The sequence below is a fragment of the Pseudophryne corroboree genome, chromosome 1 (assembly GCF_028390025.1).
Source record: "Pseudophryne corroboree isolate aPseCor3 chromosome 1, aPseCor3.hap2, whole genome shotgun sequence".
NCBI classification, from domain to species: domain Eukaryota; kingdom Metazoa; phylum Chordata; class Amphibia; order Anura; family Myobatrachidae; genus Pseudophryne; species Pseudophryne corroboree.
This window is the reverse complement of record NC_086444.1, coordinates 318,376,611-318,402,763: the sequence shown is the minus strand read 5'-3', so window position 1 is coordinate 318,402,763 and position 26,153 is coordinate 318,376,611. Positions and strand designations below refer to the sequence as shown.

At 44.9% G+C, this 26,153-nt stretch overlaps 1 protein-coding gene across 1 annotated transcript in view; it reads right to left on the bottom strand.

The window, feature by feature from the left end:
- RFLNA (refilin A) overlaps positions 1-20,666 on the bottom strand; it is a 102,619-nt gene extending 81,953 nt beyond the window's left edge. The window contains exons 1-2 of the mRNA XM_063964576.1: positions 19,887-20,666; positions 17,192-17,554 (exon numbers count right to left, since the gene is read on the bottom strand). Of these exons, the coding sequence (XP_063820646.1) occupies positions 17,192-17,410 (219 nt within the window). The 5' untranslated portion in view covers positions 17,411-17,554; positions 19,887-20,666. The remainder of the gene's footprint in view (positions 1-17,191; positions 17,555-19,886) is intronic.
- Between the last annotated feature and the right edge of the window lie 5,487 nt (positions 20,667-26,153).

The window sequence follows — 26,153 nt, the reverse complement described above, 5'->3', positions numbered from 1 at the left end:
CATAGCGGCAGGCAGTCCCCCTTTTTGAAGAAAGAAAGAAAGAAAGAAAGAAAGAAAGAAAGAAAGAAAGAAAGAAAGAAAGAAAGAAAGAAAGAAAGAAAGAAAGAAAGAAAGAATTATACTTACCCTCTCCGCTGGCTCAGGCTCCTCGGTGCAGCTTCTGGTCACGATTCCCGGGCAGGAGAGAAGGAGGAGGAGGGAGGTGGAGGAGGGAGCCGCAGCAGCGCTGTGTTATTGGAGGAGGCGCTGCTGCTGCTGCCCCTCTGCTTCACTATAGGCTGTTCTCGGAAGACAGCCTATAGTGAAGCAGAGGGACAGCAGCAGCAGCAGCGCCTCAACCAGTAGTAAAGCGCTGCTGCGGCTCCCTCCTCCACCTCCCTCCTCCACCTCCCTCCTCCTCCTTCTCCCCCGTACCGCTGCGCTCCTCTCCTCTCTGTCCGGGCGGCTGTGTGCTGCGGGCAGCGGTTGCCCGCAGCACACAGCGGCATGTAATGAATCAGTTTGACTCATTACATGCTTTGGGCCCCTGGACAGTGGCGGGCCCCAGTGCAACGCACTGGTTGCACTGGCGGTAGTTCCACCTCTGTCCCTTGCACAACAACATGCTGTCTGCACACCAACAAGTTGCTTTTATCACCTATTTTGTGCTTTCTTGTCATGTAAAAGCTAATACCCGGTGATGGATTAATAACAGGGTGACCAGGGCAGTCATCCAGGGCTTGCTACACACTAGGGCCCCCTACACATAGCTACATCACCAGCATCCTTCTGGGCTGTGGGGGTGCAGGGCACAAGCTGCAACAAATGACACCATGACAGGCAGGTGGGAGGATCTGAGTGGCAAAATGTGAACTGAGAGCATGGTGGCATAATGTGACATGTGGGCACTACAATGTGCTCAATAAACTTGTGGTGCTGGGAGAATTTACACATTGCACTTTTTACTAAAACTGGCAGTATATAACTTTGACAATGTTATTGGTAGAGGTCCCCACAAACAGTAATCTGTCTCAGCTAATACCTCAATGTTTGATGGTTTTAGTACAGATTTGCACATGTGAGCAATACTTCTAAACCTCAGTATGTTGACATTTGTAAGTAACGCTACACTAGATTACAGGAACTGACAGCTGTATCACATTGAATGATGACATTTAAGGCCCAGATTTATCAAGTCTTCGAGAGTGATAAATTGCACTGTCATAAAGTACCAACCAAACTGCTTCTAACTGCCATGTTACAGGCTGTGTTTGATAAATGACAGTTAGGAGCTGATTGGTTCGTACTTTATCACCGTGCTATATTTCACTCTTAAAGGCTTGATAAATCTGGGCCATAGTGTGATTTATATCACTAGCAGCCATGCACGTACAAAGAATAGTGATGATGAAAAGGAGTGGTGGAAAGATAGTTATTCTATATTTACATTTCATCCTCCTGTATTTGCCATCATGATCAAATGCTTTTCATATTTTTCCTTACTACTTCCTGTGTTTTCATCTTTCCCAGTAACATAATACACAGAAGGCCAAGGTGTAATAATTTACAGCCTGCTCTGTTTAGAGCATAATAGTGTATAAAAAAAAGTTCACTTGGGAGATCATGCTGAGATGAGCAAATCCGTGTTTGCTTAGCATAACATATTCAGATTAGTACTGGGTGTGCCCACAAAAACAGGCATGGTCTATAATGGAGATTTGTTACATTTCCCCCTTGGTGTAGGTCCAACTGGCATAAATGTGGCACACAAGTGACTGGTGCAGATCTGGATGTATTCTGAGTTGCCACAATATGGATATATATCCACTATGTGGGTTTTATATTTTGATGCATGTGCTTCTACGTCAGTAAGAAAATGATTTATAGTTTTAATCTTCTGTGGCTGACAATGAAATAAACATCATTACAATGTGTTTTTGCTTCTGATTTCGAAATCAGGAAATAAAAATAGTTTCTTCAACTTCAGCCCACCACAATAATGTCACATGTGCTATGGTAATATAATAAATGTTAAATGATCAACAGAAGACAGCAACGATTGGGTTTGGAACCAGGTTTACATCCAGCTTTTTATATGTCCTGACTGATGTTCAGGGGCTGGACACATAGTTGTGTTAGCTATGCTGATATTCTTGCATAACTTGACCAATTATTGGTAATCTGCGCATGCGTCACTTCCGCAATGTGCATGTGCAGCAACTGAACTGCGATTACATTTGCAGTGAGGACTCATTCGCAAGTGACTGACAGGGAGCAGACATTCTGTTGGAGGTAATGGGGAGGGGATCCGGTCTTTAGGTCGACAGTAAGTAAGTCGACACTGTCTAGGTCGACCTCTATTGGTCGACAGTAAGTAGGTCGACATGGTTTCTAGGTCGACAGGGACTCTGGGTCGACATGTTCTAGGTTAACATGACAAAAGGTTGACATTAGTTTTTCTCATTTTTTTTCTCATTTTTTTAACTTTTTCATAGTTTACGATCCACGTGGACTAGAACTGGGAACGGTATCCTGTGCCGAGCGCAGCGAGGCACCTTGCCAGAAGCATGGCGTGCAAAGCGAGCCATGCGAGGGGACACAGTGCACTAATTGGGGTTCCCGGTCACCGTACGAAGAAAACAACACCAAAAAGTCGACCTTTTATCATGTCGACCTAGTACATGTCGACCTAGAGTCCCTGTTGACCTTAAAAGCATGTCGACCTACTTATTGTCGACCAATAGAGGTCGACCTAGACACTGTCGACCTAAGTCTTATCTACCTAACATACCACACCCACGGGGAGTGGCGGCAAGACGCGGGATGGACCATTTTTGGTGCATGTATAAGCCGCTGACTGCAATCCTGTAAACAGGAAACACTCCAGCGTTCAGTTGCGGCAGCCACTGACCACAGACTTGCTCCATGAGTTGATGTTTTCTGGATATGCGTTGATGCTGAAAATATGGCCACAGTTCTGAAAGCTCTGTTATGCTATGTACACATTATGCGATCCCATACAACACAATATAGTATGATATTGTATAAGATATCATATCCGATCGGATTGTGTGTACACGCTACAAATTATGTCAAACAATGTCTAGAAACAAAGTCATCACTGGAGTTCAAAACCACACGATATCACCTCATTAAGACTGCATGCAGTCCGACGTCGCATGCGACACGCGGGAGCGCGCATCATATTTTGGATCATGCATAAACATTATGCAATATCAGTTAGGACTGATCAATATTGTTCAGATTGTAAACGATACTACATAGTGTGTACGCAGCATTGGAGTCTTTATACAAATCCCGGCGGCTGTTTCATTAGCATATTTTCACACAGCCCCCGAGTCAAAAATTACGTCTGCGGCAGCATTAGCATGCATCTATGAATCAGCCCCAGGTCCCTATATAGCTTCCAGTGAATTTTTTTTTAAAAGTGTCGGCCTGTACACAGACCAATCTAAGGGATGCTTTTGTCCCAATTATTTTGTGCAGGTTATCCTTTTCCAAAAACATTTTTTTTTGCATATTATTGACTTGTTAGTGCCCTGATTCATGACATGTTATATGTATTATACTGGCCATACACAAGGTCGATATCGTGTACGAATGTATGATTTCAACACCTCATTCGATGCATCTTGTGCCATTGTGCATGTTTTGGGTACGATTACGATGCGATGCGCGCCCCCGTGAGTCAAATGTCACATCCTCTGATCATACGTGCAGCCCATGTAATCCATCATCATACCATGTTTTATGCATGTTTTATGCACATACGATGCATTGTATGATTTTTAATGGAATTTCCCTCGACTTTTTTTTTTGTGAGGCACACAATCGATCGTTTAATGACGGGTCGTTAGCACATTGTGTGTCACTTGTGTGTCCAGGAATGCCAGGAAGCTGCCAGGGAGGTTGAAGGGAAATCGTGATATGACTCGCATCGGATGCGGGTCGTCCTGATATATGACCAGCATTACTGTAAGGTATTTCTTCCACCTGCCTCTAATGATTGCCAGTTTGCACTTATCAGGAAACTCTAACTAGCGTAGACAGTGATCTCTAGCCCAGGCAGCATGGCCCACACTAGAGGTCTACGCAGCAATAGTCACAGCAGTGCCATGATTATTAGGGGGATTCCCTGTGATGCGCGGGAAAATACCAAGATTTTAGTGGGTCTTAAGTAGGGTAAGGCAGAGATTTTCAACCTTTTACAACTCGCAGCATACTGAACAAGATTTAAATATTGCCAAGGCACATTCAAATATAATGGTGACGCATGGTGCAGTTGCGTGTCCTAGGATGTCATGTTGCAGCTTCTCTATAGGTAACGCCTGGGCCACATCTGAGAAAGCCAGAAGAGCCCAACACTGCCCGGGCCCAAAATTAGAACTGGCTATGCAACCACTAAACCCACCAGTATTGATCGTTCCAGGGCCTCAGTAGCTGCAAAACACTGATGGGCCAAGCTGTGCTTCTATGGAGGCACACCTGGAGACTGCTCAGGGCACACTAAGCAATTACGTTTTCATATAAGAATAATTTCTTAACAGACCAGTTTAAAAGGAAAAAATTAATAAAAGCGTGTAATGCACAAGACTTTCTGGAGAATCACCCATTAACAATTTTTGTCATGGCTGATATTATCTTTTTTAACATAATTATCACAGCTCTGTCTTAAAGATGTGTCCTGATTCATCTTTGCTGCTGTCTTGCTAAACAGCCACTCTTGGCATGACAGGTCGTGTGAGAATATTCAAGCGTCGGGTGTTTTTTTTTTTTTACAAAAATGTATCTTAGTCTCAACAAAATGAGGGCACACAAGCCCCCACCCTCAGCCTCAGTGTCATGGTTCCCAGTTAAGTACTCCCCCCCCCCCCATGTACCATACATTTTTTATATATTATTATACATTTATTCCCCACACCCCCCATCCCCCCCGCAGTGCCTGATGACGCCCCCCCCCCCCCCCGCCTGCGCTATAGCCCCTCCCTCTCACCGTTTTGCATATAGCGGAGCGTGGGGCACCCCTGCTACAGCTGATCTCTACACATGCAGAGATCAGCATATTTGTGATCAGTGGGGACTATGTTCCGCTCCTTGCACGTTTAGTTCCGATGCATGCGCCCCTGGAATGCCGCTGCCAAGGCATTCTGGGTCGTGATTTTGTAAGTGATGTTGGCAGTCACGAACCGTGAAATCACTTCCAGGGGGCCGCAGCAGCAGCAGGAGGATGTCAGTTCTGCACTTGTAGCTTGCATATGTGACTATGTGATGCAACCTAGCCAGATAACGCACTCCTGGCTGTGGTTGCATCACATACGGTAGTGCCAGGCAAGTGGTTATTATCATGTGGTAACTACAGTTTCAGCATGATTAAAGTAGAAAAGGGCTTGAAACATTTGCCCCTAGGTAAGTGAATTGTCTGAGACATACAGTAAAACATCTGTGTGACCAAGCTAATGTATAAGGCGTTTGCAGAGACATACTATAACATGCACAGTGATTTCACATTAGTAAAATGCACTGAAAATAAATGCACACATGGGCCCTCATTCCGAGTTGTTCGCTCGGTAAAAATCTTCGCATCGCAGCGATTTTCCGCTTAATGCGCATGCGCAATGTCCGCACTGCGACTGCGCCAAGTAAATTTGCTATGCACTTAGTAATTTTACTCACGGCTTTTTCATCGTTCTGGCGATCGTAATGTGATTGACAGGAAATGGGTGTTACTGGGCGGAAACAGGCCGTTTTATGGGCGTGTGAGAAAAAACGCTACCGTTTCCGGAAAAAACGCAGGAGTGGCCGGAGAAACGGAGGAGTGTCTGGGCGAACGCTGGGAGTGTTTGTGACGTCAAACCAGGAACGACAAGCACTGAACTGATCGCAGATGCCGAGTAAGTCTGAAGCTACTCAGAAACTGCTACGAGGTGTGTAATCGCAATATTGCGAATACATCGTTCGCAATTTTAAGATGCTAAGATTCACTCCCAGTAGGCGGCGGCTTAGCGTGAGCAACTCTGCTAAAATCGCCTTGCGAGCGAACAACTCGGAATGACCTCCATGGTTTTAAAAACAAAGGAGGTGCATGTAGAAATAAATGTTAAGTGCTGCCCCGAGGCTGGCCGTGGGTTGACGACCACGACGGGTCTGTAATTGAATAGCTCTGGCCACTATACCTGGAGAACAGACTGCGTGACTTTACTAGCTGAATCTACCCCATTGAGGTATAGCTGACAATGAAAGTACAATCTATCACAAGATAAAATAATGCAATGTGCAAACATTGCTGTTATTTTAACTGGTTCTCATTGCATCAAATCTAAATTATTACATGTTATTTAGGTGTAATCTCTTATGTCTCACGTCTGCCACCTTGTCTGTACTAGTTCTGTTTTTATCTATGACTTGTATTTGTATAATTTGTTATTCTGGCTGACTGGGACTGCAATGGTGAATCTTCTGTATCTTGTATCCAGCCTTTGGCAAATATAAATAATGTCTGTAGATCACAGGACAGGTACAGTTAAGTATTTGTTTTAGCCGTAACTAGAAATGGGCCAAACATTTGGTGATTTTTTAGAAATGGTTGGATTGTGATCAGATAGCGATGATTATTTAATTGAACAATATGGCAAGATTACTCATGGACATCAGCAATGTAAATGAGGCACCCTATCATTACTCTGCTTACAGAGTTGAGTTTTGACTTGAACAGCATTGTTTAGATTAACTGAACAGTAAAAAAATAAAATTAAACTACTGGGCCAATGAATATGGGGAATTTGTTCATGAATAGTCATAACCAAAATACTGATACTATGGGGTAGATGTATGAAGCAATGACAAGAGTGGAAACGTAAGCCAGTGGAGAAGTTGCCTACGGCAACCAATCAGGGAATACGTATAATTTTAAGGAATGTACTTGATAGATGTTTTTTCAAAGTTGATTGCCATGGGCAAGTTCTCCACTGGCTCACTTATCCACTCTTTTCACTTCTCCCTCATTGTCTGTAGTCTTGCACGCTGACATGTGACAAGACACAAGCAAGATCCATCTAAAGTAGTCACTATCAGCATCCTCCAAGTCCACCAAGACGCCAGAAAATAAGAATTTACTTACCGATAATTCTATTTCTCGGAGTCCGTAGTGGATGCTGGGGTTCCTGAAAGGACCATGGGGAATAGCGGCTCCGCAGGAGACAGGGCACAAAAGTAAAGCTTTTACAGGTCAGGTGGTGTGTACTGGCTCCTCCCCCTATGACCCTCCTCCAGACTCCAGTTAGGTACTGTGCCCGGACGAGCGTACACAATAAGGGAGGATTTTGAATCCCGGGTAAGACTCATACCAGCCACACCAATCACACCGTACAACTTGTGATCTAAACCCAGTTAACAGTATGATAACAGAGGAGCCTCTGAAAGATGGCTTCCTAAACAATAACCCGAATTAGTTAACAATAACTATGTACAAGTATTGCAGATAATCCGCACTTGGGATGGGCGCCCAGCATCCACTACGGACTCCGAGAAATAGAATTATCGGTAAGTAAATTCTTATTTTCTCTATCGTCCTAAGTGGATGCTGGGGTTCCTGAAAGGACCATGGGGATTATACCAAAGCTCCCAAACGGGCGGGAGAGTGCGGATGACTCTGCAGCACCGAATGAGAGAACTCCAGGTCCTCCTTTGCCAGGGTATCAAATTTGTAAAAATTTACAAACGTGTTCTCCCCTGACCACGTAGCTGCTCGGCAGAGTTGTAATGCCGAGACCCCTCGGGCAGCCGCCCAAGATGAGCCCACCTTCCTTGCGGAATGGGCCTTAACAGATTTAGGCTGTGGCAGGCCTGCCACAGAATGTACAAGTTGAATTTTGTTACAAATCCAACGAGCAATCGACTGCTTAGAAGCAGGTGCACCCAACTTGTTGGGTGCATACAGATAAACAGCGAGTCAGATTTTCTGACTCCAGCCGTCCTTTAAATGTATATTTTTAAGGCTCTGACAACGTCCAACAACTTGGAGTCCTTCAAGTCGTCAGTAGCCGCAGGCACTACAATAGGCTGGTTCAGGTGAAACGCTGATACCACCTTAGGGAGAAAATGCGGACGCGTCCGCAGCTCTGCCCTATGTCGAATGGAAAATTAAATAAGGGCTTTTATAAAACAAAGCCGCCAGTTCAGATACTCTCCCGGCCGAAGCCAGGGCCAGTAACATAGACACTTTCCATGTGAGATATTTCAAATCCACATTCTTTAGTGGTTCAAACCAATTGGATTTGAGGAAATCTAAAACTACATTTAGATCCCACGGTGCCACCTTAGGCACCACAGGAGGCTGTATATGCAGTACTCCTTTGATAAAAATCTGGACCTCAGGGACTGAGGCCAATTCTTTTTGGAAGAATATTGATAGGGCCGAAATTTGAACCTTAATAGATCCCAATTTGAGACCCATAGACAATCCTGATTGCAGGAAATGTAGGAAAACGACCCAGTTGAAATTCCTCCCTCGGAGCACTCCGCTGCTCGCACCACGCAACATATTTTCGCCAAATACGGCGATAATGCTTCGCGGTGACTTCCTTCCTTGCCTTTATCAAGGTAGGAATGACTTCTTCTGGAATGCCTTTTCCTTTTAGGATCTGGCATTCAAACGCCATGCCGTCAAACGCAGCCGCGGTAAGTCTTGAAAAAGACAAGGACCCTGCTGAAGCAGGTCCCTTCTCAGAAGTAGAGGCCACGGATCGTCCGTGACCATCTCTTGAAGTTCCGGGTACCAAGTCCTTCTTGGCCAATCCGGAGCCACTAGTCTTACTCCTCTTTGCCGTATAATCCTCAATACCTTTGGTATGAGAGGCAGAGGAGGAAACACATATACCGACTGGTACACCCAAGGTGTTACCAGCGCGTCCACAGCTATTGCCTGCGGATCTCTTGACCTGGCGCAATACCTGTCCAGTGTTTTGTTGAGGCGAGACGCCATCATGTCCACCATTGGTTTTACCCAACGGTTTAATAGCATGTGGAAAACTTCTGGATGAAGTCCCCACTCTCCCGGGTGAAGGTCGTGTCTGCTGAGGAAGTCTGCTTCCCAGTTGTCCACGCCCGGGATGAATACTGCTGACAGTGCTATCACGTGATTCTCCGCCCAGCGAAGGATCCTGGCAGCTTCTGCCATTGCCCTCCTGCTTCTTGTGCCGCCCTGTCTGTTTACATGGGCGACTGCCGTGATGTTGTCCGACTGGATCAACACCGGTCTTCCTTGAAGCAGAGGTTCCGCCTGGCTTAGAGCATTGTAGATTGCTCTTAGTTCCAGAATGCTTATGTGAAGAGACTTTTTCAGGCTTGACCACACTCCCTGGAAATTTCTTCCCTGTGTGACTGCTCCCCAGCCTCTCAGGCTGGCATCCGTGGTCACCAGGATCCAATCCTGCATGCCGAATCTGCGGCCCTCCAATAGATGAGCCTCCTGCAACCACCACAGAAGGGATACCCTTGTCCTCGGCGACAGGGTTATCCGCAGGTGCATCTGAAGATGCGACCCTGACCATTTGTCCAACAGATCCCTTTGCATGGAATCTGCCGAAAGGGATTGCTTCGTAAGAAGCTACCATTTTTTCCCAGGACTCTTGTGCATTGATGTACAGACACCTTTCCTGGTTTTAGGAGGTTCCTGACCAGGTCAGATAACTCCTTGGCTTTTTCTTCGGGAAGAAAAACCTTTTTCTGAACTGTGTCCAGAATCATCCCCAGGAACAGCAGACGAGTTGTCGGCATTAATTGGGATTTTGGAATATTCAGAATCCATCCGTGCTGCTTTAGCACCTCTTGAGATAGTGCTAAACCCATCTCTAGCTGTTCTCTGGACCTTGCCCTTATTAGGAGATCGTCCAAGTATGGGATAATTAATACGCCTTTTCTTCGAAGAAGAAATATTATCTCGGCCATTACCTTTGTAAAGACCCGAGGTGCCGTGGACAAACCAAACGGCAGCGTCTGAAACTGATAGTGACAGTTTTGTACAACGAACCTGAGGTACCCCTGGTGTGAGGGGTAATTGGAACGTGGAGATACGCATCCTTGATGTCCAAGGATACCATAAAGTCCCCTTCTTCCAGGTTCGCTATCACTGCTCTGAGTGACTCCATCTTGAACTTGAACTTCTTTATGTACAGGTTCAAGGACTTCAGATTTAGAATAGGCCTTACCGAGCCATCCGGCTTCGGTACCACAAAAAGAGTGGAATAATACCCCTTCCCTTGTTGTAGAAGAGGTACCTTGACTATCACCTGCTGAGAATACAGCTTGTGAATGGCTTCCAAAACCGTCTCCCTTTCTGAGGGGGACGTTGGTAAAGCAGACTTCAGGAAACGGCGAGGTGGCTCTGTCTCTAATTTCAACCTGTACCCCTGAGATATTATCTGCAGGATCCAGGGATTTACCTGCGAGTGAGCCCACTGCGCGCTGTAATTCTTGAGACGACCGCCTACCGCCCCCGAGTCCGCTTGCGAAGCCCCAGCGTCATGCTGAGGCTTTTGTAGAAGCCGGGGAGGGCTTCTGTTCCTGGGAAGGAGCTGCCTGTTGCTGTCTCTTCCCTCGTCCTCTGCCTCGTGGCAGATATGAATAGCCCTTTGCTCTCTTATTTTTAAAGGAACGAAAGGGCTGCGGTTGAAAGGTCGGTGCCTTTTTCTGTTGGGGAGTGACTTGAGGTAGAAAGGTGGATTTCCCGGCCGTAGCCGTGGCCACCAAATCCGATAGACCGACCCCAAATAACTCCTCTACGCATCGCCTGTCCACTGTCGTGTCCATAAAGCTCTTCTGGCCGAAATGGACATAGCACTTACCCGTGATGCCAGTGTGCAGATATCTCTCTGTGCATCACGCATATAAAGAAATGCATCCTTTATTTGTTCTAACGACAGTAAAATATTGTCCCTGTCCAGGGTATCAATATTTTCGATCAGGGACTCTGACCAAACTACCCCAGCACTGCACATCCAGGCAGTCGCAATAGCTGGTCGTAGTATAACACCTGCATGTGTGTATATACCTTTTTGGATATTTTCCATCCTCCTATCTGATGGATCTTTAAGTGCGGCCGTCTCAGGAGAGGGTAACGCCACTTGTTTTGATAAGCGTGTTAGCGCTTTGTCCACCCTAGGAGGTGTTTCCCAGCGCTCCCTAACCTCTGGCGGGAAAGGGTATAAAGCCAATAACTTCTTTGAAATTAGCAGTTTTTTATCGGGGCACCCCACGCTTCATCACACACGTCATTTAATTCTTCTGATTCGGTAAAAACTACTGGTAGTTTTTTCACACCCCACATAATACCCTGTTTAGTGGTACCTGTAGTATCAGCTAAATGTAACATCTCCTTTATTGCCAAAATCATATAACGTGTGGCCCTACTGGAAAATACGGTTGATTCGTCACCTTCACCACCGGAATCAGTGCCTGTGTCTGGGTCTGTGTCGACCGACTGAGGCAAGGGGCGTTTTACAGCCCCTGACGGTGTTTGAGGCGCCTGGACAGGCACTAATTGAGTGTCCGGCCGCCTCATGTCGGCAAACGACTGCTTAAGCGAGTTGACGCTATCCCGTAATTCCACAAATAAAGGCATCCATTCTGGTGTCGACCCCCTAGGAGGTGACATCCTCATATTTGGCAATTGCTCCGCCTCCACACCAATAACGTCCTCATACATGTCGACACACACGTACCGACACACAGCAGACACACAGGGAATGCTCTATACGAAGACAGGACCCACTAGCCCTTTGGGGAGACAGAGGGAGAGTCTGCCAGCACACACCAAAAAGCGCTATATATGACAGGGATAGCCTTATGATTAAGTGCTCCCTTATAGCTGCTTTTATATTAATATATTGCCATTTATTTTGCCCCCCCTCTCTGTTATACCCTGTTTCTGTAGTGCAGTGCAGGGGAGAGACCTGGGAGCCTTCCTGACCAGCGGAGCTGTGACAGAAAATGGCGCCGTGTGCTGAGGAGATAGGCCCCGCCCCTTTTTCGGCGGGCTCGTCTCCCGCTATTTAGTACATTTAGGCAGGGGTAAATATCTCCATATAGCCTCTGGGGCTATATGTGAGGTATTTTTAGCCTTTTTAAAGGTTTTCATTTGCCTCCCAGGGCGCCCCCCCCCCAGCGCCCTGCACCCTCAGTGACTGCCGTGTGAAGTGTGCTGAGAGGAAAATGGCGCACAGCTGCAGTGCTGTGCGCTACCTTAAGAAGACTGCAGGAGTCTTCAGCCGCCGATTCTGGACCTCTTCTTGCTTCAGCATCTGTGAGGGGGCCGGCGGCGTGGCTCCGGTGACCATCCAGGCTGTACCTGTGATCGTCCCTCTGGAGCTTCATGTCCAGTAGCCAAGAAGCCAATCCATCCTGCACGCAGGTGAGTTCACTTCTTCTCCCCTCTGTCCCTCGTTGCAGTGATCCTGTTGCCAGCAGGAATCACTGTAAAATAAAAAACCTAAGCTAAACTCTCTAAGCAGCTCTTTATGAGAGCCACCTAGAATTGCACCCTTCTCGGCCGGGCACAAAAATCTAACTGGAGTCTGGAGGAGGGTCATAGGGGGAGGAGCCAGTACACACCACCTGACCTGTAAAAGCTTTACTTTTGTGCCCTGTCTCCTGCGGAGCCGCTATTCCCCATGGTCCTTTCAGGAACCCCAGCATCCACTTAGGACGATAGAGAAACAGGAGTAAGTTATACAGTACAAACAGTACACTCCAGTACAAACAATTGCTACATACCCCATGTTAAATGGCAATCTCTATTCACCTAGTCAGGGACATCTGCAAAGACTTAGGGGCGTATTCTTTACCCTTTAAATGTCAAAATTTCTACACTCCCCATGGGATGTAGAAATTGTGACATTCACGAAACTTTGGGGGAGGGAGGGTTAGAGTGGGGGGTGAGTGGCTGCACACATCACTTCAGCAGCCAGGCAGCCCCAGCAATATGATGCGGGAGAAGGTTGTTTAGGGTTCCCTGGCAATAATATGCCACCAGGGGATGGGGAGGGGGGGGGGGGTCTGGGCGGAGGTGCTTTCAACAGCTGGGCACCCCGACAGCCGGAGGGGAATATTATCGCTTTTCAAAAAACGGTCTTCTCAAAAAGACCAGTTTTTCAAGAATCATGAAAAAATTGTGAGAGAATACAATGAGAATTGAAAACTAAAAATTCTCATTGCACAACTTTTTCATGATGAATATGTCCCTTAGTACTAACCGTCTCCTCACTAGATGCTGCACAAGGTCCACTTCTGGGCATCAGTAACCGTTTCAGATTTGTAGATTCAACAAAGTAGCCAAAATCATGGATTGGCATATTCAATTTAACTCCTACAAAACCATGATCAACACTTTAAAGCCATGTGTTTCCAGCACTGAATATTTCCAGATGTTTTGCAAAGTCACTGAAACACATTGTGACAGCATATAGTACACAATAAACATGCATGGCACACATGCTAAGAACTTATTCATAACTGATGTAGAAACAAAAATGAATTAATCTCTGACTTTATTTCCAGGTTAACTTTGTATATTGCACTGATCAAACGTAAACTTCCCATGTAAACTGACTAATCAGAAAACAGCAAGCTGCCTTTTAAGGTAGTTTTAGTGTTCAGTCACAATTTGTCTGTACCCTGAAATTAGTTTAGTATCACATTGTAAAGTATAATGTTATGAGCGAATCAGTGACAAGCAAAGAAATAACATAAAGAATACGGTTATGAGTGAATCAGTGACAAGCAAAGAAAGAACATAAAGAATACGGTTATGAGTGAATCAGTGACAAGCAAAGAAAGAACATAAAGAATAAGGTTATGAGCGAATCAGTGACAAGCAAAGAAAGAACATAAAGAATCAGGTTATGAGTGAATCAGTGACAAGCAAAGAAAGAACATAAAGAATAAGGTTATGAGTGAATCAGTGACAAGCAAAGAAAGAACATAAAGAATCAGGTTATGAGTGAATCAGTGACAAGCAAAGAAAGAACATAAAGAATAAGGTTATGAGCGAATCAGTGACAAGCAAAGAAAGAACATAAAGAATCAGGTTATGAGTGAATCAGTGACAAGCAAAGAAAGAACATAAAGAATCAGGTTATGAGTGAATCAGTGACAAGCAAAGAAAGAACATAAAGAATAAGGTTATGAGTGAATCAGTGACAAGCAAAGAAAGAACATAAAGAATCAGGTTATGAGTGAATCAGTGACAAGCAAAGAAAGAACATAAAGAAAAAGGTTATGAGTGAATCAGTGACAAGCACAGAAAGAATATAAAGAATAAGGTTATGAGTGAATCAGTGACAAGCAAAGAAAGAACATAAAGAATAAGGTTATGAGTGAATCAGTGACAAGCACAGAAAGAACATAAAGAATAAAGGGGGTAATTCCAAGTTGATCGCAGCAGGATATTTTTTAGCAGTTGGGCAAAACCATGTGCACTGCAGGGGGGGGCAGATATAACATTTGCAGAGAGAGTTAGATTTGGGTGGGTTATTTTGTTTCTGTGCAGGGTAAATACTGGCTGCTTTATTTTTACACTGCAATTTAGATTGCAGATTGAACTCACCACACCGAAATCTAACTCTCTCTGCACATGTTATATCTACCTCCCCTGCAGTGCACATGGTTTTGCCCAACTGCTAAAAAATTTCCTGCTGTGATCAACTTGGAATTACCCCCAAAGTTATGAGTGAATCAGTGACAAGCAAAGAAAGAACATTATTGTAATATTTCCATCTAGCTAATGTAATTTGTTAGCTGATGCAAATTAGCACTTACAGTACTGATTATAAGTACACTTGATTATACAAGAGTATAATGAATGAAGGGAACATGCAATTCTCGCTTCTAAATACATATTTAAAAGGTAAAAGTAGTGCAAACCTGGGTCAGTATTAAACCTAAAGGTTTGTACTTGATGCCCATATTAAGGAAAGGGTTCGACTGTAAGAAAACAGCAATAACAATATTTCTGAAAATAATAATCATTGTAATGGATATAAAGCTACGGTACCTTTCCAACCCATCCATACAACAGCAAAGTGGTCGTCTGTAAAAGTTCACTAAGCCACAACAGAGAGAGACTTGCGTAGTTATATGACACCAAGTTTGCAACCAAGACACTTTTGTTATAAAATAAACATATTTAAGTTTCAGCTGTAAGTCATTTGGTAAAAGTAAATAGCTCTTTTCTACAGTTAGAAAATACAAATGTTCTACAAGGTGCAGACGGCTGCTGTAACTGCAATCTTCAGCATGCACTTACCAGTATTGTGCAATAATGTATCCTGAATCCTGTCGCAGACACTGTTATACGAGTTTACCAGAGGAAGCAACAGAATGCCACCTCTTACACCCATATCTGGAAACATGGGCAAAGAAACCTCCCACTGTTTTGAAATAGTTCATGATGCCATCAGTGTTATATAGTAAAATATATGCAAATATAGATATTCTACATGCCTTACAGGTGCTACTCAATGTTTTTACAGCTGGTGAAAATATCAACCGGTAATCCAGTTCTAATAGTCATAATCTGTACTTGTAATTGTTTATAAGTTATTAGTATACTTATCTGACAGCTGGGTACACACTAGACAATGTGCAAATGATGCGATGGTCGTCCCTATTTCCCTTGAACTCCAGAATAAACTATATACTGTAGTGTGTACACACTGTACATTCCTTCAAACAACCAAATGATTTATCTTGCATTGTTTGGTCATTAACAATACAATGTATATATTGATAGGGTGTACACACTACACGATTTGTACAAAACCGTTAACTGTATCTTCAGATCTGAAGATGTGATGAACGACACACAGGAGCGCGTGATCGTACATACACACTGGACGATATGTTGTTCCGATTTGGCTCAAAACAATGCATACCTGACTGTCTCGTACCCTGGCAGCTTTGCAGCTCTCCCTCATAGACCTCTATGACGTGCCCTTCTTCCGGGTATGCATTATTGGGGGTGGCATTATGCTTCACCTTTCGTTAAGTGTTTATTATACACCATCTTGTGCTGGTGGTAGCGGTCATTTACATGTACTTTCTGGTTATTAAAGACTCACCTCAAGGGGTCTATATTATATTTTAGTAAAGGTATAATGCCTTTAGTTATTTTTAACTATTTTAGTCACCAATCTTCATCTGTTCTCAGTATTGTGTATATTTTACTACTTTACCATTTATCTCTGTACTTTTCTCTTACATATTTATTTATTTATTCACTCATACATATTAATATAGATAGATAGATAGATAGATAGATAGATAGATAGATAGATAGATAGATAGATAGATAGATAGATAGGTAGATAGGTAGATAGATATAATCATATATTTTTTATTAATAGAGTTCCTGTGGCAGTGTTTTTTTGTGGGTTTGTACAATATATATTATATATATATATATATTTGTCACTATGAAATGGCGCCTTCAGACACTCACTGGCATCTGGAAGCATCTACTGCACATGTCTGAAATCTGATCTCTGGCATGCGCACTACACTAAATGCTGACACATATACGTCGCGGAGGCTGCTTCTAATCACAGGAACAGCTATGGTAAGTGTTGTTTGCTGCATACTGGCGTTAAAGGAAATTAGAGCGCCACGAGTAGAGTCGTTAAACCCAGCAATATCGTGACGAATAATAATGCATTCTGCCCAATGTCTCTGATAAATGATCAGCAAGCCTAAATATTTGTCTCAAAAATGCAACAATATGTTATAAGCTGGAAAACATCTTAGAAATACGCTCGCAACTACAATGGAACAGGTAAGATTACATGAAGTCTCAGTTTAGACATACGTATAAATATTCCATTTAGTAAATTAGTGAGAAAAAAAAATATTGATTCAGTGACTGTTACTTCTTCTCTTATTGTGAAGTAATACCACCAAACTTAGATGTATTATTAAACCATTTATTTTTTTATAAAAGCCTCAAGTGCATTTTAGGCTACACATTAAACCCCACCCTGTCATCATTAACATGTTCTAATAGGGTGTAAACACAATAGAATACCTGCTAGAAAGCCATGAACAAGTTAACACAAGACACTTGCCAGGGCTAAGGAAAGCTTTAAGGAATGCAAGTGTGATCAAATAAGCAATCTACTTATAGAAGCAGGAATAAAATACATACCACCCTGCCTTCTTTGACTTCCTTCCTGTCGGCATATCCTTGGTATTGTGTCGGTGTGGTGCTGCCCTCAGCTCTGCCCTCAGAAATGCCAGGGGAAATAGAGTAGAAAGGAGGACTGGGGCTCGGTGGGAGGCCAGAATCCGGACTATCCAATAAACCTTCACGATTTTTGTCCTTCAAACTGTCTTCCATTCCTTGTAAATTCAGATGACCTACCATGTCTGGCAGAGCCTCAGTCCACTCCCAGGAAAACCTGATCCAATGGATGTTTATTTCTTCCCCACTTCTGATTCACAGATCACAGACAGTTCCGAGAGTCTCCTACTGGGCACACACAGAACCCCTTTTAGGCCAAGCTCTCGGCTGAAAAAAAGAATGAATATTAATATGGGAGATATAATACCAAGACCACAATTGTTTATATAATTGTTCAGAGCTATCTGAGCCTGCAATGCTTTGTAAAACAATACTTTAGGATTTAAATCAGTGATAGGGTTAGCACACCATGTATGTCACTGGGAATACTTTATCTCTAAAGGACTATAAACTGTATTGTTATCTGCTGTGCAACCAACTGATTCTCTTCCCAACATGACAATAAGCTGCTTCTCTGAACTGGTATCCAGGAAAATGTTAAAGTTTATTTCGGTTCATTTCTTAGAATCCTTTTAGTCAAAGTTGCGAGTCACTGACTGTCACAGTTATGTAGATTTTATTTCTCTATACAATAATATGCAAACCACGACATGCCATAAATGTTTGTTCTGACTTCAGGTATTTGTATAGCCTTGATGTCAGACGAGTGCCATAACCCATACAGGGCAGATTCTGGGGTAGAAGATCATGAATCTAGATGAAATATTTTCTTCTATTACCCATTGCATTGTCTGCAGTTTGGAGTATAATTATTTTCTGTATATATCATTATGTGGGTGGGTCTATAGTAAGTGAGCTGTGATAGGGACATCACTGTTTTCTTTCAGTTACCTTGCAGTGAGTTATGTTGGTGGATATGGTATAGGGCTACTAGACAGCAAAATCAATCTGTCTTATTGGTGGTTTCTAATCTCTGTGCAACACAAAGTACCAAATTGTTTTTGCACTTGATTCAACATTGATTTTACCCACCTATACTATGATGTGAAGCAGCACATCCAACCGTGGCACAGAAGCATAGGGGACCTGGGAGAAGGTCAGGATATGTGGCTCATTGCAGGGCTGTATTTCCAGCTTCTGCTGCCCAAGGCACATTGTATACAATGCATTCTCATCCAGCAAAAGCCAGAACCTCATAATGTACTTGCAATTGCATAAATGTGACTAGGGCAAATATTCAAGACATTTCTTTGCAGCTAGGCAGGTAACTCCCTGAGCCTACCTGACACATATAGCCCAGCCTGTATGTCCTTATCTGCCCGGCTGCAAGTTAGTATACACAGCTAGCATGGATAAAAGGAATGTATATGCAACTAGAAAAGATATGGTAGATAACCACCAAGGTGTAATTGGTCTGAGAAGAGAGAAGACCTTGGCGTGGGGAGTTTAGGGATATTTCTGGTCTTGTTCAGAATTGTTAAGCCATATGTCACTTTGATGTTACATTTTGCATACTACAAATACCATTCAGTATGTAACAGAGAAAACAGTATGTAGCTATGTACAGGACTCATACACTATGTGAAACGTATTTCATATATTACGTTTAAGTTGCAGTCTTCTATGTATCTGCTGCATTCTATTGCCTACACATTTCTCATGTCACACTTGTAGCCCTGTCACTATATCCTCCAGTATACCTCTTCTCTGAGTGATGGCATTGCATGATTGCTGGCAGAAGAGATGTGTATCCGGAGTCTGTGCTATGGACCGAGCTCTCATAATGGCACAGGCTTTGTTTTACATGGGAGAGAACAGTAACCTGTGTTAGGGAATCACATAGAGGTATGCTGCTGTCAAATCAATGATGTGGTAACTTCCTAGTGTATGTGCCGGACATGCTGCCTGTCACAAAGTACTGTGGGGTTTCTACAGAAGCTGGTTATCAGCGACAATCACTCTGGGTCCTGGTGCTGATACCATTCAGTTGCTCATCACTTGCCATGCCATTAAGAGGTTAACTTGGTATAATATCTCTGCGTTCAGTAACCTGAGCTTGTGCAATGTTAGGGAGGCACTGTACTGTAAACATAGGTACACCAAATGGGAATTCCAGCCTGGGATCAATGCCCCCATTCTACTCAACACAAACTGCCTTCACTTCACTACAAACCATACGAAACAGAATATTACTGTATCCATTGCTTAACCCATGCTGTTCCGGAGGTGACTGGCATCAGAAAGGCAAGTGCGGTACAATGCCATGGTAGGCTGGCACTCATCTGTCATATCATCATCAGCCCTGCTGACCTTGCTGGCATGGACTGATCAGATCTTGTAGGTGCCTGATATAATTAGTAATGATCATTATAACAAATGACCCTGCCACTGCAGCATCCATAATCACCTTTGCTGAGTGTGGGAAGGAGGTACAGTACACAATAATACACAGGGAGAAGAGGCTGGCAGGGAGGCGCTGATAGAGAGCAGCATGCAGGACTTGGTACAGGGACTGGCCAGGCTTAGCAGAAAGTTGTACACGCAGCCCCGCAGAGTGGGATGGACAGGGGTAGCAGCACACAGGCTACAATACACTTACATGGTGCCGGCTTCTCGCTGCATTCAGGTGCGGGTCCTTCCAGGGGACACTGCAGCCTTGCTCAGCTCTGGTCTAGAAACGACGAGTGCTCCCCTGAGCTGCTGATCCACTGAGATGATCTGGAGGGAATCCAGCCCATCCAGCACACAGAGCTGCCTCTAATTTTTTTTTTCTCATTCAAAGCAGCAGAGGGAGGGACAGAGGTGGAGGGGAGAGCGCACAGCTGATCTGCAAATGTCAGTGTAGTACAGCAGACTGTCACCAGCTGAAGCAGGCGGCGGGCTGGCGAGAGATCATTGTGTCTCTGGCTGCACCTATATTCTAGATACACAAGTAGTGTGACAGGTCCCCTGTGCTTCCCCTGTAGTGTAACATATCCTGAGTATTGCAACACACAAATAGTAACTAGTCTGTGTGTACAGAGTGGGGCAATCCAGCTCACATTGTGTGAAAGCCTGCATACTGTACGTGCTGCTTTGCAATAAAAATACAAATAGCTTAGGTAGCCTGGCACACACAGGACTTGTTACATGCTAAACTTTCATTCTGTATTTAGAAAGTCCTGTAAGCGGCAGTTTATATCTACAGTATCTTTCAGCGTTCCCAAGCTAGTTTTTATTGTTGTCATGTGCTTTTTTTGTAAACAAAATGCAACATTTCAGAATCATATTGAGCCTAATTCAGAGTTGATTGTAGCCGTGCAAAATTTAGCACGGCTACGATCACTTACTCTGACATGCGGGGGGACGCCCAGCACGGGGCTAGTCCACCCCGCATGTCAGGCCCTACTCCCCCCCCCCCCCCCCCATCACGGCGGCAATGCTTTTGTGCTATACGAGTAGCTCCGTACCTGCGCAGCTCCTGAGTGCTGGCAGGGACCTACTCTTTGCTGTCAGGGTCGCAGCGGCTGCGTGTGACGTCACGCAGCCACCGCGGCCTGCCCCCTGCACGGTCCGGGCATGCCTACGTTGATTTTTTATTTTAGAGCCAGTATGATTTCACAGCACATAAAGAGGACAGGATTAGATAATTAGTACACACATACCGTACAGTCAGGGTGGGAAATGCTGCCTGGTACATAACAAACATGCACTATTGCAATGTCATGGGCAGGGTCGTAACTAGGTATGTGCAGAGTGTGCTTTGCAATCAGCGCACTTGTGATGGGAGCATATTGTGCGCCGTGTCCCTGATTGGCTGCCTTGGTTGTGTGACAGGTCCATTGCTGCCTGCTGTGGAGATGACAGCAGGCAGCGCTGGCGGTGGAGAGTTCGCCGCTACGCTGCTGTGCAATGTGGTAGAAAGCAGAAGTGTTACTGTTCCACTGATGGGCGGACACACAGACATGGGTCATCCGGGAGCCGGGACACTGGAGGGAGGGGCAGCAGCTAAGCACCGAAGCAGTGGTGGGTTAGCATTGACGGCGAAGGGAGCCGTGAATGTCTGCTGATCGTGGCAGCTGGGGAGGGAGGGGGGCACTCACACACACTACACCTTGCTCACACACACACATACACACACTACACCTTGCTCTCTCAGACACACTGCACTTTGCTCACACCCTCACTCACACTCTCTCTCATTGTGTAGTTGCTCTACCTGGCATAATGTATAAGGGGCTCTTACAGTGCGGTGTAACGTGTATATGTGGCGCTAACTGTGTGGTGTAACGTGTATAAGGGGCTCTAACTGCAGTGTAATGTGTATAAGGGGCTCTATCTGTGCACTGTAACGTGTACTATGCCTTGAAAAGTGATAACATAGAGAGTGATAAACTACCAGTCAATCAGCTCTTAACTGCCATGTTACATGCTGTGTTTGAAACATATTAGTTAGGAACAGTGACGTACACCCCCTAAACCAGTCAGCCCAGGGCTGGAAATCCTCAGAAAGTGGGGACCCCAAAAATTAGTATGGAGTTACCCCCTTCTGAGCAATAACCAGCCCAGTGTTATGCCCTGCACCCCTGGTGGCGGTGGGTGCGGGGTTCATGGTAAGCTAATTTTGTTCACAACACCTAATGTTTTAATAAGTTAATTATACTGCATCTTCACCTGGGGCTATTTTGCATGGCCACCGCCTCTCCAGGGCTTCCGGCATCTTCACCTGGGGCTATTTTGCATGGCCACCGCCTCTCCAGGGCTTCCGGCATCTTCACCTGGGGGCGTCAGCTTTTAAGCTCTTTTGCAAGGCGCTGCCTCACCAGGGCTTCCGGGGTCTTCTATCTTTGGGAGCTCTTGCCTGCTCTCTACCCTCCGGCGGACTGCCACTCCCGCTGCCTCCCACCCCGATATGCACGCATTTTCACAGGGTGAAATTATTAGAGTAATTCCAAGAAGATATCTACTACACATAATCTGTGTTATAAATACAGTATCTTCTGTGTATTATTTTAATCATTATGACAGGGGAACCACTGCCTCCCCTGACTGCACATCCCTGGATAGGAGAGATTTATTAACCCTTGAATTAACGTTGATACTATCAGTAGCATTGATACGGAGTGCATGTGTATAGTACTCATGTAAACGGTTTTCAATGGCTAAGTTTGTTTTGTTTTCTATCAATAATTGATATTATTGTATACATGTTGTGTGTAGAGATTGGAGCCCTGTGACTCCATTTTACCTAATTAAAATCTCATTTAGATGACATGCTTATAAGCACATTGGTTACTCATTTGGGCATTCATAACATCTATATAGAACATTTGTGGCAGGTTGGGTATAATATGCCAGTGGTCAGAATACAGACTCCACCCCGCAGCCTAATTCTAACCCTCCCCGGTGGTGCCTAAACCTAACCCCCCCTCCCTGCAGTCTAACCCTAATCCTCCCTGGGGGATGCCTAAACCTAGCCCCCCCCCCCCCTCCTGCAACCTAAACCTAACCCCCTCCTCTCTGCAACCTAAACCTAACCCCCCCCCTCCCTGCAACCTAACCTAACCACCACCTCCCCCCCCCCCCCCTCCCCCTGGGTGCAGGCTGAAGTTTTGCCTAGGGTGTCGAAAATCCTGGCACCGGCCCTGCCTACCTGCAGCGGAGACAAACTCCTGAGCCTCCTCCTGGGCAGCAGTAACCCCTCTTCTCGCCCCAGTTCTAGTGCTACTCGTCTCCAGACTCTGCCACCAGCGGCAGATCTCCCATCAAGAGTATGGCAGCTGTTGCCTAACTGCTGCAGGGAGCCGCTGCTGATGGGCTGGAGGTGAAGGCTGGAGACAAACAGAATCATCCCCGTCAACACAGCAGCGCCAGAGCTGGGGCAGAGCAGTTCTGGCCAGGCAATGTCCACGTGAGAGTATGCAAGCTGCCCCCACTATAGGACTTTACTCAGTACAGCAATGTGCTCCTTCCCTCTACACTTGCCTTCTGTGCCTTAATAGGACATACTTGCCTTCTTTTATTATCACCTTTCTGGAAGACCTGGAGAGGAGATGCAAGTGGTGGGTGATAGGGGCTGGCCGGATAAATTTCATCACTAGGCCCCTCTACCTCAAGGGTAAATTGCCACAAACTGCACTAATATGAAGAGGGGGATAAATGACGTATCAGATAAGTACATCATATTGGCCCCACCCTTCCATACAGACTTGTGATTAACAGCATTATTCTCAACCATTCTTCTTTATTCTCAACCATTCCTCCTATTCTGGGGGGTGCCAGGGTCTACCCTAAGTGCACAGATACCAAGCTACACAGACACACACATACATTACATACAGAGTTACCCAGACTGGGGTACACAATATACTATATTTCACTTACCTCAAATGATATGCTGGGTAGTTGTCATTATGTGGAATATGGACTCCAACAGCTCCCCCCTCCTATCTCTCATGCTGCATGTAGGAGTCAGGGTCCAGATCTGTACCATGTGCAGTGTAGCCTCACCCCCTGCTCAGGTCCCACCCCCTCCGTCTCCACTGCTTGCACGGCAGCTCAGCCTCAGCTCTGCAAATGCTAGTATTAGTCAATGTAGACAGATCCTGCCTGTGCCTTTGTCCCCCCTGAAGGTGCCAAATGGACAGCCTTTTAGAGGGAAGCAAAATGCTCAATTTAAAGGCATCTTGTCCATAGTTTTTAAGTAATTCTTGTACTGCAAATGTGTCCTTGCATTCCATAAGACATCAACAGTCACTAGCACTGGCGGTGGCTATTTTATTGGTGGCATACATCTGAGGTCGGTATACCCTTAAAAGTTTCTTATCACCAATCTCTGGCTAATGGACATAATGCCATTGCGAGTTGCGACTTGGCATTAAGATTTTCGAAATTTGAACATTTTAACTTATATTTTTATACTATGTGGCATACAGATTTAGCTACGCTAATTTTACAGCGATTCAGCATGCTGCAATGCTTTTCAAAGCATTGTGCTATTCGTGAAGCAGGTTAACAAAGAAAAATCTATCTTCTGTGGTCCCCCAATAACAGATAATTTCACATCTCCATGCATAAGTACAATACTTTGAAATGCTTTGAAAAAGCCCTTTAAATACAGTGTGATACCCAGCAATGGAAGTCTGAGACTGCACACCCAGGGATGCTCTGGGTAGGACAGTGAGACGAGTACATACAAGGTGTGACTATTAAATAATGAGACTGGTGCTGCAATTTATGTTTAATTATATTAAGTACGTGTTACCTCAGCTGCCCTTCTATGTACTGTCCTTCTGCATCCACACACCGCTGTGTTCTTATTTTCCATTGGTCAGAGCCATGCTGTAGCTCATTATCTGTCAGCTGTCTCAACAGCTCTGTCGCTTCCTTCTTTACCTCAGTAAATGATGCAAAACAGGTTCCCTTGCGTACAGATTTGATATTAGGGGAAAGAAAGAAGTCACACAGTGCTTGCCCTGCCAAGTACAGAGGTACTGTATTCTGTTTCATGGCCAAAAACTGCTTCACAGAAAGAGCTGTGTGGGCTGGTCTTGATCTCAAAGAAAAAAATTAACATGACTCTGAGGGGTATATTTACTAAGCTCCCAATTTTGACCGATTTGGTGTTTTTTCATCAAAGTGTCATCTCGGGAATTTACTAAACTCAGATCTCGGCAGTGATGAGGGTATTCGTATTTTTTTGGAAGTCAAAGAAAAAAATACGAATGAATACACCATCGGTCAAATACGCCTGTTATTTTATACAACTCGGTTAATTACTAAAAATTTGAATTCACAAATACTGCCGGCAATAGCCAAACACTACCGTGAAAAAATACAAATCGTAAAAAAAAGCAGTTTTCAAATAGACCTGTTCTGATAGGCATGCACGGATCAGTGAGATCTGTGCATGTTTATCAGTGGGAAGGGGTGTGAAAGAGTTAAAAATCAGGAAAAAAAATTGCGTGGGGTCCCCCCTCCTTAGCATAACCAGCCTCGGGCTCTTTGAGCCGGTCCTGGTTGTAAAAATACGGGGGGGAAATTGACAGGGGTTCCCCCATATTTTAACAACCAGCACCGGGATCTGCGCCTGGTCCTGGTGCAAAAAATACGGGGGACAAAAAGCGTAGGGGTCCCCCGTATTTTTAACACCAGCACCGGGCTCCACTAGTCAGAGAGATAATGCCACAGCCGGGGGACACTTTTATATTGGTCCCTGTGGCCCTGGCATTAAATCACCAACTAGTCACCCCTGGCCGGGGTACCCTGGAGGAATGGGGACCCCTTAAATCAAGGAGTCCACCCTCTAGCCACCCAGGGGCCAGGGGTGAAGCCCGAGGCTGTCCCCCCCATCCAAGGGTGGCAGATGGTAGGCTGATGGGGGTCACTCTTGTGGTTGGCCCCACTTAACCTCGCGGTCTACCGCAGACCGCAAAGTTCCCACCATTGGATACAATGGAGCGCCTATGCGCTACATTGTATCTACAGTGCGCAGCCTGACTGACAGCTCAGGCGCGCACAGCCAATCAGGAGAGTGCCATGACGTGGCGCTCCCTGATTGGCTGAAGGGACCCTCTTTGACAGCAGTCACGGGGGGTCCCGCCAGTCGGGGAAAGGGGATCCATGTGTAAACATGGATCCCCTTTCAGTGCGTGGTCCGGGTAATCCGTTTTTTTATTTTGCCAAGTCCCTGGATTACAAATTTAAAGAAGAGGACCGATCTACACAGGATTGTTTGTGAGTATAATTTTTATTTACAGGTATCCTGGGATTCTACTGGAGAAGAGGACCGACTGCTTCCTGTCAACATAGGTAAGTATGTATGAATGTAAGTGTGCATGTATGTTTAAAAACATTTTACTAACAAGGGGGTATATTTACTAAGCTC